Raw genomic sequence first — 17,807 nt, forward strand, 5'->3', positions numbered from 1 at the left:
GCTTTCTAGTATCTTCTGGAGACCTGTATATATGTATATACAGCTCTCTAAAGCAAACTGGGATGGCACTGAAGCAAAACAAGGAATTTTATCCCATGGCGTAACAATGACACCTGGATGACACCTAGAGTCCAGACCAAAGTGTGGACTCTAGTCCTCTTGCATTTTCCCTTGTGGACATGTAAGGATATTTGCTCTTAGCCTGTCTGGCATCAGCGCTGAGACAGTTTCCCATGCATGGACCTTCCCTGGAATGGACTGGACACTGCGAAAACCAGTTTGATAACAGCTGCAGAGAGCAGGGCAGCATCATGACTGAGTCCTGGGCTGCGGAGGAAAGCCATCTCCAGCAGGTTCAGTTTCTCCTGACTCTTCCTCAAACAAGGTCCTCCACAGGAGTCTGCCTGAGCCTCTGCTCCAGCACTGAGCAAGTTCCCACAAGGTCCCATCTCCTGCTCCTTTGCAAGGGGCTCTGCACCACCTGTTGACATTTTGGCATGCTGGCTTCCTGACATCTCCCTATGCCGGCCCTGCCGAAGCCAAGAACAGTGTGCCGCTTCCCAGCCAAAGTTTTGGGCTGCGCTCCCCTCCCTCCTCTAGCCCCAAAATCTGGTGACCCAACACTGATGTTATCAAGGAACAGCATGTGTGCAGGAAGGAGGGGAGAGGCTCAGCCCCAGACAGGCATATCAGCTTCATCTGCCTCTCTGCTTCCCTGAAAACAGTAAGTTTGTTCTCCCTAATTTTCTTATTCAGGCACTCTAGCTCCTTTGTGTCTGAATCTCATAAGATCTCACTGCATCCTGCAGGCATCTGCCAGGCATACGGCTGGCTTTCCCTTCCCTCACTGCTCAGGCTGGTTTCCTTATGGAATCACAGTCCGTGGCTCTGAGGCTCCCACTAGCTTCCCCATTCCCTCTTCTATATCAGCCAGATGTGACATAGGGGTAGATGGGAATTAATTGTTCAAGTTATGTCAAAGTCGGTGGCCAGACAAAAGAGAGAGGTTCCAATCACGTCCCCACTGGGGGGGGGGGGGGGGCGTGTAGAATCTCATCTTTGTTAAATGTCAGTAAATTCAGAAAAAAGACATCAATCAAGAACTCCCTCACTGCAAGAAAAAGTTCAATCAGTTTGTGCACAACAGAGACTCTAGTTGTCAAGATAAGGACTCAGTCCTCATGAATTATGTGGTGTCTAAGCACTTGCAAACTCTGAGACCTCTCTTTATAGTTCTTTATAGCTCCCTCCCCCCATACTTGCTCTCCTCTGAATTTCCTGATATTGAACAAGAATATATGCTACATTCATAGTTTAATTCTGTTAAATGACAGCAAACTCGGCAAACTCAAATGTATTGCCATCGAGCTTTCCCCCATCCTATGGTTCCCACCTGACAGTCCTGTTTCCCCACATCACTCTTCACTCCCCCTTCTGCTGCCTCTCCCGCACAACACGCCATCCTCAACCACCTCTCTTTTATTTCAGTTCTCCACACCAAGGCTTCTCGTATAAATCTGCCTCTCTTGGAAGTTATGGTCTTGTCCCATCTGCATTCAAACTAGGCTTCTTCCTCTTCCACACCACAGGTTTTGTCACTATACCTAAAAATGCAAGAGTCAGCCCTTCCAGAGAGATGTGGTCACTAGCCAGTTGAGGTCACCAGCTGCCTCAGCTCACCAGCCATGTCTGATGAGCCCTTCAGGTTCTAAGAGTGCTGAAATCACATCCCAGATCCACAGTCACATTCCAACTGTAGATCAAGGTAAAACCCAGACACCCATCACCTCCACCTCTTCCCCACCCCGTAGTCTGCTTTTCATGGGACAGAAACTAGTTCACGAAGATCAAAGAGGACCCAGGCCCCCATTCTGGACGGTGGAGAGACCAGGAGGAGCCTGAAGTGAGCCACAGTTCCCACCTCCACCCCAGCTCAGAGGTAGCCACAGGGAGCAGAGGGGACACTTGGTGCCCAGCCTCCCTGCCAGTGCCCTTGCCTGCGTGCAGTACTGCCCAACACAGCTCGGGGTTGTGACTCCAGCAGAAAGACCTGCTCAGTCTCCATTCAGGACATGCTTGGTACAGGCAAAATCTTTAGCAATTAAAACGTAAAAGATGGGTTTCAAACTGCACTGCTTAACAGGCTTCTGACTCAGCCCAGCATGGGAATATTCTGTGGATGGCGAAAGGTGCATCTGCCTCTGACACAAAGGCAGCATTTTGGCTCCATTCAAGTCCCCATTCAAACTGTGATAACACCAGAGCATTTCTAAACTTGTCATCATTTTTTACATTAAAAAGAAAAAAAACTAAACACCCCAAAATGTTTTCTTATCGTTCTTGGAAACAGATGAACTCTTTTATCTGGCATTACAAAAAATTAAATAAAAATAAATTAGCCTTAGGCAAATGCTTGGCATGGAAGCCCTTAGCCCAACCACTAATAGTTTGGCTAACTAGTAAAGAACTGAAAATTGAGTAATGTCTACTGCTAGTGCTCCCAGACCCACCTACAATGTTCCAAGGGAGAGGTGGACTGTATTAGCTGTGCCAAAGAAGATAAAGCAATGCACCTTTCCACTAAAGACAAGCTCTTAGTTTATCAGTAGATTAAAGAAAAAAAAAAAAAGAAAAAAATGCAGACAATCCACATTCAAGGACCATGAGAACATCAGCCAAATCTTGGTAGGTTCAGCACAAAACTGAACGGGCCGCAATACCTCCTTAAGAACAGATTCACCTTGCGATTCAATGTCATGCTGGTACAAAAGGAACACGCAAAGCACAGGCTAGTTCTCTGGAAAATGCATCAGTTAAAAAAATAAAATACGATCCACAACTGAGGTTTTGTTTTCACACTAAAATAAATCAGAGCATTCATAATTGGATTGGCTGGAAAAAAAACACAACAAACCAACTTTGTTTCCTAAAAATATGCTCAGTAAGTGCATTGTTGGCACAATGGTGAGTTATCCCACTCACAATCAGAAAATAGGAAAGTTAGTCACAGCTTTCTAATTCAATAGGAGGTTCTCTTAGAAGTAAAGTATCTTGTTTTGCAATTTGTATAAAAAATATTTTTACCTAAAAGCTATGAAAGGATTAGGTAAGAATAAAACATGGCTCACTCCTGCCTCTCAGAAAAGCCAGTGGCAAATGTTCCACACACTTAAGTAGAACCAGTTGGGTTTCCTAATCCGTCAATAGCTGAATTTTGTATCTGTCTTCCACTGATAAAACATTCACATTCAGGACATAAAAGCAAATGGGTCAAGAACCTAAAGCATGTGGAGCCTGAGATATTTCCCTTTTCACAAAGTGTTTGATGTCACAGACACAGAGAAAGCTTTGGAAATAACTAGAAAGACAAAGATAGTATCAAACAAAAGTCAGGATTTTCATGAATGAAATCTTTACAGTTTGAAAGTCAGAAGTAGCCTAAAGTTACTCTTCTAACTTATTATTCTTCTAATACAAAATAAACCTTTTGTAAGAGGTCTGATTTCTTTAGGTAGGATACATATCGTTCTGGCAGACAACAATGCTATTCAAGTACAATAAAAGCTCTGGCTGATGACTGCTGCTAAAAACCTGGGCGCTAGATCAATGCTGGCATTGCGCAATCCTTGGCTGCTCTGAAAAAGCAGGGTCGGGTACTGTCAGCAGCAGCATCATGGTGCTCTGACACATGTGCCCAGACAAGTTACTTGCAGTCCCCAAGGCAACTAATACCTGTAAAGAGCAGTGTGTGATCTGCCAGCCTCCCTATACTTTCCAGTCACCTCTCTTATAAAGGTGACCTCTTCTGAAAAATCTGAGTAAATGGCTCCTGTCACGCACTGAGCTTCTTCAAAAAATATGGCTCTGAGAGTATCTTCTCATTTTAGAACACATTAATGCCGCATGTTAGTGTCCTTATCAATCTTATAGTTTTGCCCATCATCCATGCAATAACCATTTTAAGCCAATCCCCCCACAACCTCACATTACCTTTTCCAGTTCTAAACATCTCCCAAAGGACCAGCTCTCCCATGATATCTAGTATCTATCATCCATTACATATAGGTGAAGAGCCACTTGCCCTTCTTCTGCTTGTTATCTTCTCTCTTTCTCCCTGTCCCTCTGCACTTTTCCCATCTCAGCTTTGCTTACGTATTGCTGTAATTTGTCTTCGAGGAAGGAGAAAGATGAAACATGATGCTGTAATCAAGACACTAGAATGAGATTCATGAGACATCAGATCCTGAGTTCACCACAGCCTTCCTGTGTGGCTGGAGGACAAGCGTTATTTTTGATGAAATCCAAGTTCTACTTAAGTCAACAGCAACCCTCTTCACTAGCTTTCCCTCAAGGCCCTCTCCAGTGAATTTCCACTTCTCTGGAGTTTCTCTCCTTTTCATTTTATAGTCTGTGTAGCCTGCAGCTGCTACAGAGAGGGGTGTTGGCTCTTACCTAATCCCGTGGGACAGCATCTTTTTTGTAGATCCTCCTGTGATAATGTAAGTAACTATTGTTATACCTAACTAATCAATAATACCTGTGAATAAGTAGGTACCTATAAAATTGTTTGTATTTGATATATCCACTTGTTTCCACCCCTCCAATCTCACACTTCTTCTGAAGATCTCATCCTGTAAATATTCAAACCCAAGAATAATTTAATATATGATCAACCATGGTAGCATCCATGGGACTACTCAAATGGCTCCCTGCAAAGATTATGGCTGGACTGCACATGGCTGAACTGCGTGTAGGTAACACAAAAAAATATGTATATTTCACATACTTACCCACTGATACAGCTTTTTATTGTACCCTACGAACTAAAGAGGGAAGCTTATAGAGGCTTATTCATTCTATCAAGAGACTGATATTTCTCAGATGATCCACAAAGTACAAAATACGAACATCTGAATTAGCCAGCAGTTCAGAAATATTGATTTTAAATTGGCTTAGATAGGCTTCAAACTGAAATATATTAACTGTAATCTGTCTACAATTGGCTAATAATATCCTCAAATATCTAAATTCTTTTTTTGTGTTTGTGTGCATGCCAAGGAATATACTAAATGTCCTCATCATTTTTTCCCCCTCCTTTCCTAACCTGTAGCCAAAATCAGAAAACATTCATGTAGTTAGATACTGTTAATGAGTAGACATGAATTCGTGCATGTTTGGTATCCATAGGTATTCTGTTATCACTAAAGATATTGCAATTTTGGTGTTTGCTCTCTTGGTTTTAAGATCATTAAGTACTGTAAACAATGTATAAGTAAAAACATTAACTACAAGGTGATGAGAAACATTTCTAGCACACAGAGAAAACAACTGCCTTCAAGTTAGAAAAATCCTCTCTGGCATGAAACAGTGACTAGTGCGTGTGGAATTTTATGAAGTGTTTTATTATCTGTCCCTTTTGCAGCCACAGGAAGATAGCAGGCTTTCTAATGCGTCTCAACAGCAATACCATTTTAATGGATGTATTAAATAATTACACTAGTGTACATGCTGTAATTTGCTAAATGCTTTTCAACTGTACAAAGACACAGTTCTTTTCAAAAACAAAAACAAAAAATTGGCACCCAGTTGCTAATTAGTGGACTAGAAGACATGTTCTTCTGACCTTCTGTCAGATTAAGTTTTCTAAACTGCTTGTACTGCATCCATCTTTCTGTGGCTCATAGTTCAGCTATTTAGCTTACTTTTTTTTTTTCCTCCCCAGAAAATGAATTTGTTTTCTGTGTCACAGCATTTTCTCTTTTCAGCACTAGCGCATTATATTTTTTTAAAAAAGTGTTTATGTAATACTCTATTTGCATCTTTAATATGTTTTGTTTATTTTAAAAACCAAGAGCTGAGCATGCACATTACCAATGCAGAAAGTATAGTAATGGAACAACAGGCCTTTATTTGTCAGCTGAAATAATGCGTGCATTCAACCAAATTTTTCCTTTTAAATTAGAAAGTTAAATGTATATGTATATATACGCCCTAAATGTCCACGTAAGACTTCTTAAAGTGCCTGAATTTGTTGGATACCTAACCTTACTGACATTTTTGTGGGACCTGCTTGTCTAGCTCTAGCAGAATACTTTGAAACTTGGGATTTTAGTATTGATTCAATTTCCAACTAGATCCTAGGCAAGTGATGGAGATGATACATTTTTTTAGAAAATCACCAGTGACCTGGAAAACTGCTGAATTTCATAATTACCTTAGTTCAGACATGTAGTATTGATTATTTACCCAGCACAGTAATTCATGCCAAATCACCTGCCTTTAATAGTATTTCAATGTTAGTTTCATAGTTTGCATTATTGTATAAAGTTAAAACTTTCTTCGATTCATCTTGAAATGTTTGGGGTTTCGATAGATTCACACAAGCTAACAACAAACACCATATGCCTTCACATACATCCAGCACACATCTTCATGGAGATAAGATGTGGAAAGATCACTAACATATAGACACGATTATATCAATCAACTGAAAAGATTTTGGTTTAAAGCAATTAAATAATACTAATTTGGGGTGCCAAAAAACGTGATGTAACAGTTCTTGGCTTTTTTACATTAAATGTAATAAGAGGATACAGTCTTTCGTAATAAAATGCTCGGTCCTATGAAGATAGAGAGGAAAATTTTTATTAGGTTGCTGATGCTCTGATTCAGAAATCGTGGGACCCCCACAAAATCTGATTTTCAAAACGTGATGGAGACTTTCCAGTAGCCCCAACAGACTGTGGGTCAGACTCTTAAAAGCATACGACTGCCTACAAATGCATGGTGCAGATGCCCTGGCTCACAGGCTCTTCCCCATATGCTACAAAATAAAACCATCTCTTCATATCAAGAACGCTAGAGCCTCAAGATGTGTAAGAAATAAGAAAGTACTAGGTGATACTATGAAACTTACCATTCTAGATGCATACACTGAGACGTAAGAAAATCAACCAAGACATCTAATGGTCATGCAAAATGCCTTTATCTTGACTACGGAGTTTTCTGACAGAGAGCGTGCGCACTCACTGATAACATGTCCAACATTTCATTCCCATCATATATTTAAATATTGCAAGCATTGTCCTCTTCCAGGCACCCAGGCTTGTGTCCAGGGGATCATGTGGTGAAGGCAGTGGAGTTGGCAATATCAATGAGGCTTTTGAGTGAGTAGTGCCTCCAACCCCGCAGTCCACAATGGACTGAATCTTCCTCTTTAGTGCATTGCATTACAGTGAAAAAAATGACAAAAAAAATGAAAGAGGAAGGCAAAGGGCAAAGGAAAAGCCTACCAGTTATCCCAAACATCAGCGTTTGTCTTGGATGTGCTCAACACTGATGGAAAGCCAGGAGAAGCTGTTCAAAGGTTTTTGCATCAGGCTATTTCTCCTCCATTAGGTATGTTCATTTTCCCCTTGTGTACCAAGAAATCACTTGGGCTTTCACTACAACACTAGTAACAAAACTAAATGCTATAGATAATTTACAAGAGCAAGCAAAAAGGACCAAAGAAGAAAAAAAAACATGGGAAAGAGCTTTCAGAAGTGAAGGCTGGTGACTTGCCAGGTAATGGTCAGAGACTAACTTAATTATACAGGAGTCTCTACAGCAGCTTTGAACATGATCGCTTCTGTGATTTGTTAAAGATTCAGCAAAAAGTAGAGTTGGGCCCTTCATTTCATTGTAGTTTCTAACAGAATTTTCTCAATCAACAGATTTCTCTTGCCTGTATTTGGTAACCAGGTCTAAATGAAATCAAATGCCCTTCTTGTAGGTCACAAAAACATAGACCGATTCAGGCAAATATTAGTTTCAAGCTTCTTTCTTCAAAGAAGCTTTGGGCCTACACTCTTTGGTCTCATATCATATTAGGCACATTAGGAGACCTATTTTCATATAATTCCGTTTCTTGACATATTTAACTGCAATTTTCATCCATCCTGCTTCAACAGCAGCTAGGGCAGAAAAAAATCCTTTATTCAAGAGGGCTTCCCAGCTGTGCTGTGCTTCAGACCCATCATTTCTCCCCCAAGCTGCCCCCAAGCCCCTGCTGCACAGACCTGGCTTTGCTTGTGCAGGAAACCGATGGAGGGCAGGGGATGCCTGATGGGTGCATACATCTCAAAACACTTTTTTTTCCACAAAATGCTGTTTTTTCAGATAGTGGTGTTCCCATCTGTGTAACAGTTTGTACTCTGCATCTTTAAAAGTAGGCATGTAAAACTGTAAAGATTTTGTAACTAGGCTTAAATATCCACTACCTGTAATTATTGCACAATTAAAATAATAATGGTAGACTATTTTGACTAATCAAATAAAAATGAACATTTAATTGAACATTTCATGAATGTTTCATATCAATCAGGAAATAAAATACTCTTGAATTTTTATTGCAATATTTGCTTGTGTTACTGACAGCTCTTTAAGGCATCAACAGATGTAACAAACCCATTTATTTACAGCACATTTGCCCTCACTAGGACTGAAGGGTGCACAGAAAAGCAGAAAATGTCCTTTGGGATGTCTTAATAAAAATATATGCAAATAATTGTGAAAACAAGAACAGCAGCATATAACAGCAGAAAATTTATAAAAGAAGCCTAAATTGTTGCTGGCGGGTTTTTCCCCTCGTTAAATAGACAGGTGAAAATTCCCCTTTAGGAAAGTGCATGCAGAGCATGTGGGGTTTTTGGAGGAAAATTACTGCACGGGCTGGTTTCCAAAAATACTGTGGCTATAAAACATAATTAGACACCAAGTATGTGAGCAACAAAAGTTAAAATCCCTAAGAGTAATGAGATTTATTTGATAATTGTATGAATGCAAGATAAATGTTTTAATTTGTTCTCTGACCACTGAGGACGCAGCTTTATGGACAACTTTCCAGCAGCACCTTGATCTAAGCAGTGACTGCTCTGAGGTCGCTGGATAATTTGCTAGATTATATTTCAGATGGATTAATCCCCCCAGCCCAGCTCACCAGGCAGCCACAGTAAATGCATGTGTTCATACAGGGAAAATATTAGGGGAGAGAAAGTAAATAAAGGTGAAAGGACAGCTTTTCTACAGGCATAAAGTATATATTTCATTTCCTTTCTTTTTTTTTTTTTCAATTAGGGATGCTCAGATTCTTGTGTAGTGACATGATTTTTAGTGCTGGAGAGCTAAAAAACACAGCAAAGGAACAAGACTTGTAATAACATCGCGAGCAGGTGTGGCACTGAAGTGTTCAGTCTGCTCAACTGACAATCTCTCCAAAAAATGCAATTTAACTCCTATAAGGCCATTCCTGTTAATGCAGCCACATTGTTACCTGCTGTATGGTTCAGATAATCAATTTGAAATGTAAAGTGATAGACAAAAGCCCCATTTGCCACATCTTCCCCTGCAGATATGTGAAGAAAAAATGAAAACTCACCATTATTCACCAGGACATGGAGTGGACAATTCTTTGCTCTAAACCGCTGCACAAATTGCCGTATAGACTTCATGGAAGCCAAATCACAGTATAAAAACTCCACTGAGAATGAAGAGGAGATGAACAAAAACAGAGTTAAATCAGTTACAATGATATAAAAACACACTTATAGACATCAACAGGGACTCCTGTGATGATGTCACCAGGAAAGTAAAGATTCTAAAAATAAATCAGGCTTCTGAAAATTATGGGTGAAGCTGGTCTCAGAAGGTTCCTTCTTTCTCTTTCCTTCCTTCATTTCTATTTTTAAACTATTGATTCTTCTCAGAGCAAATATGAGGAATGCTGCTGCCAGGAGGTGAAGAAGGGTATCAAACGGAGCAAATATGTCCCAGTCCTACTGTTTTTTCTACTGCTACCATTTAGGAAGAGGGGCTACAGCTCTTCAGCACTGAGATGATCAAGACATGGCAGCTGGAAATCAAATAGGGTGAGGAGGAGCCACATCGGGCACCACAAAGTTTCCCTGTGTTTCTGATGCCAAATATGCTGCCCTATGTTTTTTTTCCAGATTATCTGCTGAGCATCTGCGGCCTGAACAGTGATAGAGTCTGACAATGCATTATAAAACAAAGCTTTATTGAGGCAGCAGGAAAGATGAGCAACAGCGTGCCCATACGGCGACTCATCCGATCACCGATAGCAAACATGGCATTGTGGTGCCATGGCTCTGGTGGACAGCCAGGGACACTTGGTGTCCGGGTCACCTGGCAGCAACAACCAGTCACGTAAATGCCTTTTGAACGTGGGTGAAAGTTGCGCCGCCCCTTGGCTATGTCAATGGCAGCGTGATTTGAGAGGATCAGACCTCACATGGATACTGTGGGCGGCCTACATCCTGCCTACGCTGCCGATGTCGGTCAAGGGGCAGGGTGGCAGGGGGCAGCGGGTCAGCAGTCTGCCTGTGCCAGCGATGTTGGTCAAGGGGCAGGGTGTTAGTGTCTCAAAATATATTTAACCCTGGTATGTTTTTATTTCCAAAAAAGCATGTCTCTAACAAAAGCATCCTTTGTCCAAAGCATTAGTCAGCCATTGACCTTCACTAGAACACTACAAAATTAATTAATTAAAATAAAAATGATTAATTAAAACCACCATTAACTTTAAACCCATCAGGTCTGAAAATTCTCCTCCTGTTGCAGTTGTCCAGCTTTCACCCCCTGCCTCTCACAGCACTGCTTAATCAGTTGCCTTGCCTTGCACGTCAGCCACGATCAAGGTTATGAAGTGAAAACGAGCAGTGCCCCCACACAACAGCAGTAGCACACAAACAATCCTAACTCTTTAGAAACGCTGCAAAGGGGAAAAAGACAGAAAATTGTGACCTCATCCACCTCCACCGCCTTTGAGAAAGTATACATATTGCACCCCAGTCTTTTGATTTGTTTTAGTATTAGATGTGTTTTAAGCAAGAAAATGTGAGTTATTCTCTCTTCTAGTTTGCTACATGTTGCGGTGGGACTCCAAGTCAGCTACATGTTGTCAGCTCCACCCCAGCCAGACCCAGTACACTAGGGCTCTGAGGTGGCTTTGCCTGAACCTTTTCCATAAAGTGAAATTTCCAAGAAAGACCAAAATGTGTTTCAACTTTAGAAAGTCAGACAGTACTGAGCAACCTTCAGTGACTAAATCCAGCAGAACGAAAGGCAAAGGCTGTACAAGGCTCCCTTTGCTCACAGTGTCCTTGCGGGGTGAGTCCTTACCGTCTGATTTGATTTCAACGAACTCCCCAGTTTCCCAAGCTGTGGCAACCTCTGCACAGATGCCTGGTCCCCGGTACAGTTTTGGCCACCACAGCTGAGGACTGGGGCTCCAGGTCCTCGCTGCATTCTCCCCACTCCCCTGTGTCCTCCCACCTTGCAGCCCAAGGGGGTGCTCCCCTGTGCCCCCTGGGAAGGAACAACCACCCCCTTCCTTGCAGATGGCTTCCCCCACCTCTTCCTATGAAAGAAACAGCCTTTACAAGAAAGGAAAATTAAAGATATACAGTTCTTCACACAGGCTAAAGAAAGCCTTTCTGACAAGAACATTAAACTCTTGGGTAAACAGGCTTCAACACGGGCTGCAATAAGAGACCTTTCCTGTTACTCTTTTCCCCGGTCCATCAGGGATGTTCACCAAACTGTTTCGCCCTGTCACAGCCGAGGCTGTGAGCTATAATACCTCTTTATAGTGTGTCTGTAAAATAAGAGTTTAGGAAGGCCTGCGGGCACAAGAGCAAGCTAAATAACAAAAGACAATCACAGCTCTTATTAAAATCCTTTACAGGAGAACAGTTCCTTCAGTTCCCCTCAGTTTTACACAATACAGAGCTTTAATAATGCTTATATATTTTGAACCTAGACAGTATTAGTCTGCTGAAATTGTCTTAGTGAATTTATATAAATTACTTAGTGGCCTTTTCCATTAAAGGAAAAAAAAAAGCAAGTAAGCTTAGTTTCCAGTTTTAAGATAGTGTAAATACATTTTTTTCAAAAAAGCTGTAAAGTCATACCATTTAAACAACACTGACCCACGAATAACACTGGACAGTTCCTTGAGCTCCCTATAGACCTTTAGGAGGTCTGCAAGTTTGTTTAATTTCACTGATGTCCTGCATCTGGAGGCAGTAAGAAAATGCAAAAGTTATTAACTCCTGTAACACAAAAGAGTTGTTCAGGTCATTTCTCTTGTGGGCTAGAAGCTCTACATAGAATCTATATAGAATCATAGAATTGCCTAGGTTGGAAGGGACCTTTCAGATCATCTAGTCCAACCGTAAACCTAACTCTGACAAAAACCATCACTAAACTATATCTCTAAGCACTATGTCTACCCGTCTTTTTAATACCTCCGTGAACAGCACTGTAATTGCTCGGATGCACAAAACCTGGTTGTACTAACTTATTAGTAACTAGTGCAACAACGAATAAAGACCTAGGCAAAGCTTTATGCTGACTCTGCTGTTACTCTACTTCTCCAGGCAGCTCATCAAGGAAGGAGATTAGGGAAAGCACGATCAGCTTCTTAGGAGGCAGCCACTCACACTTCCAATGGAGGAGCCTCTTTTAAGACAAAATATTCATCTTGGTACAGAAGGCATTGGAGTTTCCTTAGCTGCAGTATTTTGTGGCAGAGTGCAAGGTCCAACCACATCTTCACCACCCATATGGACTGTGGCAACATATATTGACTCCCCTGGATTTTGCTAATGACACTGTATCTACAATGAAAGCAAGCCCCTGAGAACATTCACTGAGCTAAATTTTAATCTCTCCCCTCATCTGACCTCAAAATCATCCTTTTCTGCATTGCCAACTACAATGGTGGTTAGATAACTGGTGTGCCAAGGCGAGTGCTTTTCAGGCTGACTGGAACAATCCCATTCTTCCTGGCAGTTAACATTTTACTATGTTTGTCTGATCTCCTCTCCCTGAATTTTGTAGTGTTGCAGAGCAACTGCTGTCCTTCGTTATGACTGTACAGCTCCCAGAGTAATGGCATGCTAGGCCAAGGCTATCATTACTAAGCTTATTTACTTGCTTACTTGGGAAGTATGTCATCATATTGGGTATTTGTAAAGCACTTGCCCTCAAAAGATCAGAACATGCTTTGGAAAGGAAAACAAACAAACAAACCAAACCCCAAACTTCTTTTTGCTCATGGGGCAGAAACGTTAACGGCCAAAGTCCTTGTTCATGCTTATTCGTGCATGGCGGCTCTTCGCCAGGGAGGCGGCCTCACTGGCGCAAGTGCCGCGCCGACGGAGGTGCCGCTCCACTGGAGAAAGAGTGACAAAACACGTCTCCAAGTTGTGTGCTGACTCAGCGGCAGGGCCCTGAACAGAAACCCAGCTTCTTCTTTGACCCATGGCCCCAGTATTTAATTTTTTTTCACAATGTACTGAAGAATGACACAGCTAGAAGCGAAGGGAAATCGTTAGTTTTTAGAATATTTCAAAGGCATGCAAAAATATAGTAAGAAAATCATTATTTAAAATGTCTTAATTAATAAAGACCATTGTTTAATAATGGGAGCAAATGACCAAACCTGAACTTGAACCAGCAATGTGGCTTGAATCGCTTCTCAGAAACAGTGATGGCAATAGGTATGAGCAAAAAAAATAAATATGTGCAGTAACAACAAACAAACTAATTAGATATGACATTTCTTACATTTTTGGTTTGTCTGCCACTAGACTCCAAATAATTCAAGTACCTCGTAATTGACAATAGTGGTCATTATGCTTTTGAGTTTAATAATATGTTTTCAAAACTAACGGGTTCCTTTGATTTGCTGTATGACATTAAGAACAAAAATGGGGAGTAGAATCTACTTATAGAATATCTGCAGCTAATTCTACTGAAATACTCTGTTTTCTAACTCAGTCATATTTTATCTCTCCTTCTCCTATACTTCCCCTTGCTTTCAGGTTCTTCTCAAATGACAGACATGCCTGTATTTCTTTCTTCAGTGGATGTTTCTTGTTCTTACCTAAATGATCTTTCCAACGAAAGCAAGTGAGTACATAATTGTCAGACACTGGCTAAAATATTCACTGTTAAAAATATTTCACTATTATTTTATTGTAATTTGATGACTCAGTTGTCAGAAAGTTATTAGCTAATAAAATATAAAAGGAGCATAATTTCCCAAAAGACAGCCAGAGTTACTGATGCCATTACTCACGTATGAATAGATATGTGTATGATGGTGCTACGATTGCTGCTTTGCCTAATTGCTTTCTTTCAAACATGTATCTGCCTGGTGCATCATCTTTTCAGTAAGAGAGAAGCTGGCATGATGTTTTTCCGGCTGCTTCTCAATCAGGCCGTACGAATCCCACAAAGCTACGCTGTCTGACCGCACACAACATCACTGAGCACCTGTACAGTTCAGTGCCTGTTCCTGCACTGTGCACCCTCCGCTCGCTTGGTCGTGGTGACTGCAGTCAGCGGACCTGAAGGAGACAGGCACCCGGTGGCTGTCAGAGAACTTTCTGACACCATGAGCCCCACGGGAGCCCAAAGGAGCCCCAGCACTAGGAGAGCCTGACACAGCCCCTGAGTGCTCACGCTCCCCTGAGTTTCCCCCTTTGGGTCAACTTCCCCATTTCTGTCCGTCTGCTTCTTCATGATATTAGCACACCTTTCTTTTTAACAGCTGGAGTTCCCCTCCTTTGCTTTTCAGGCCAGCCCCATTGACTCTGGCTGCAGATTTCTTCTGTGGCTGTATCACAAAGGCATAAAAAGCATGAAAAGGGAAATTTAGTCTACTATGGAAGGAAAATTCAGAAGCAAAAAGAATGGACAGATATTGCAGTGAATGATCAGGGACTGTAACTTCTGAGATATTCGCTGATCAGCTGAACACAGGAAAATGCAACGTTTGGGCTCCTGCAAAGATTATGTTACATAGGTTTGATTTAGACCAGATTAAGATGAGATGGAGGCCGCCTACCAACTACCACTTTTTCTGCATTCAACTCTAACTCATCATCTTGAAATTCTTATGGACAGTTATAGCTCCATCTCAGCAGCAATCGTAAGTCAGACTCAACTTTCTTTTATTACTTATGCCAAAGCAGTTTTCCATCATGTTTTCCCTTTTTTTTTTCTCATGTTAGAAACACAAGCAGGGGATCCATTCTAGGGAAAGCTGCAACTCTGCCCAGCATGGCAGGGAGCTCAGAACTCGTAGTTCATGGTGGAAAGGGGACTACAGAAAGAATTGCTTTGCCTGCTCCCATTTGCCACCCAGCTATTCAGTATCTGAAGATACCAGCAGGAAGAGTTACTTCTCCAGCAAGGCACCAGGAACGATTTCTAGACAAGATAATAAAAAATGGTGCTCAGTAGTCACATATTCATCCCTGAAAACATGTTGCAAAAGCTCCACACAGATGCATTGTTCTCTGGCTGCCATATGTCCACAGGGGGCACTGAGGAATTTGGCCTGTCATCTGCTGTTCTGCCTCAGAGTTATACTTTGGCACCTGCACAGCAGCAAGGAGAAATGTTGTCCTGCTCATGAAAGAACTGAGTATGCTTCTGAGCATCTGGACAGTGCAACGGAGGTGGTGTTTACCAGAAAGTGCTCTTAATAAGGCAAATATCTACCATCCGATAGATGCTGCATTGCAGAGCTAGAGAAGCTCTGCCAGCAAGGTGGCAGGTGGAAATGAAGTGGAGCAAATCCCAGGAAGAAAAAGCCTGAACTGTGGGGAGGAGAAGCCATAAACTACTGACTGGAGCCTCCTTCCCTTTTGTCACTGGACTGTCCTTGCTGACAGTAATAAACAGTGGCTTTGGCTGGTCCAGTCTTCAAAGACAAGCTTGGTATCTCCCTTTTACGGTGGTCCTCTCCCCAAGGTAAGGCGTCCTGGAATCAACTCATCTTTCTCAGCAACCTCTGCTCATCTGCTTACACATCTTCCAGCCAAAACAAAAGTACTTCTCAATCAAAACAGGGCTGCCAAGGGAGGGGAATGAACTTCTGGAAATTCTGACCAGCTGAGCTCAAAACTGCGGCCGTTACATGCCAATACTGTGAGTGGAAACTGCAAAAGTGCTTCCAGGCTCCTAATACAAACTTGGGGCTTATCCGTCTACAAACTGGGTATGTGTGGAAGCACACAAGAACCCGTCGACAGAATATGACTCCTGTTAATAGAATTTTCCTTACATTGCCTGGGACTAACAAAAGGGCTGGGATGCAAGTTTTGCTCAGACGTGCATGATGACAGAAGATTGCGTGCTATTCAGGACTATAAGGTGCTTACTTTAAATGAACTTCTAGGAAAACAAAACCAAACAAAACCCCAGAAGTAAATAAGGTGTGTACCAGGCAATTGTGTATTGAGCTGTACAATGAGACAGTCACCATAAATGCAGCAAGCACTGCGTCTCCTATTTATGTCGTGCTCCTTGCCCTTGTGCACTTGATGACCTCTCTGGCTTCTACACCACAAGCACTCCAGACTCTCCTCCATTCTGCACTAGCAGCCAAGATTCACAGGAATTAAATATTAAATTGATTAATGCACAGAAAATCCTAGGATGTACAATCATACCTACAGTACTGTTTAATTCCTGCTGTGGTAATGGTGACAATTTGCAGAACTTTGGATTCTAATCCTTCAAATTGTTTTACATGTGTGGCTGTGGACCAAAATGTTGGCTGTTGCCTGTTGTACATCTTACAAGTTCCCCCCAGTCTTCTCTGTCCATTTTCAGTCTGAATATTTTTGTGGAACTTTTTCAGGTAACTGAGTTTTCATAGACTATTGACAGAAATAATAAACCATGGCTAACTCTAGCACAGATATACAGTTCAAACTGATGCTTGTGATACGCCATTGAAGAAAAAGACAGATGGAAAACATCCATCCGGCAAAGCGTGTGAGTGCACTGCCATGGATCAAAATAGTGAGCATATTTAAAGACATACGGTTTGGGTACGGTCATTAAAAGATACATTCACAACTTTAGTTGAACTAGTTTGTCTGCGGCCTTCCAGCAGGCAAGTGAGAGCACCTAAATTCAGCTGCTCCTTCTCTGAGTCACCCGTTCTAGTGCCACCAACTTTAAAGGCAGTCTAAGGAGATTAGCTTCCTGTGCCTAATGTTAGCCTTTGTGAACAGCCTCTGTGTGTCATCCTCCCGCCTATTCAGTGCAAAAAGAGCTGTGCATCGGTGTTCATGACATAAACAGAAATTCACATTAGGCAAATATTAGTAATCTATGCTTTTTTTTCTTCCTCAGGATGCTTTGAACATTGTCTGCTCAAAGTGCTATTGTACAAAAAGGCATTCCATGGTGCCATTTCTTAACCATATAGCTTTAACCTGTTGTACTAAGAGAGAAATGGGGAAAAAAGACTTCAGCTTTCGGAGAGATGCTTTCTCTCTCAGAGGTAGAGGAGGAAAATAAAAAAGAAATTCGCTCTTGGAAACTGAGCAGTCTGGCTTAGCTATTTCAACTTCCACAAGAGAAGTGTATGGCCAAGTCCAGTCATCCTTCAACTTGTTGAATTCAACAAACACCCCAGTAGCTCTTGTGTACTGGTTAATCAAAATAAGCAAAATTCCAGGGTAAGAACAGTGTTTCAGTTCCATCACTACTTGCCGCTCCCATTACTGCCAAAATGCCGACTCATCCCAGGACAGCCCCCTGAATGGCTTCACAGATCAAGTTGCCAGAGCACTGGCATGTAACAGCAATACAAGAAGGAGGCAGTCCATGTAAAGCAACAGAAATTCCTACACATGACTCTGCTAATTGCACCACCGGTTAGGATGTTATTTAAATATGCTACCATTTCAGCACAATTCCAACAGACACAGCATGCT

General features: G+C 41.8%; 1 protein-coding gene across 3 annotated transcripts in view; it reads right to left on the reverse strand.

Annotated features, from left to right (window-relative positions):
• The window catches only part of DHRSX (dehydrogenase/reductase X-linked), a 168,270-nt gene that overhangs the window by 51,715 nt on the left and 98,748 nt on the right, over nt 1-17,807 (reverse strand). For 2 of the 3 annotated variants that reach the window (XM_063340893.1, XM_063340877.1), the window contains one exon: nt 9,419-9,520. The exons of the other annotated variant lie outside the window; for it this stretch is intronic. In XM_063340893.1, coding sequence (XP_063196963.1) covers nt 9,419-9,520 — 102 coding nt within the window. The remainder of the gene's footprint in view (nt 1-9,418; nt 9,521-17,807) is intronic. 3 annotated transcript variants of the gene reach the window in all.

The sequence above is a fragment of the Chroicocephalus ridibundus genome, chromosome 1 (assembly GCF_963924245.1).
Source record: "Chroicocephalus ridibundus chromosome 1, bChrRid1.1, whole genome shotgun sequence".
Classification (NCBI taxonomy): domain Eukaryota; kingdom Metazoa; phylum Chordata; class Aves; order Charadriiformes; family Laridae; genus Chroicocephalus; species Chroicocephalus ridibundus.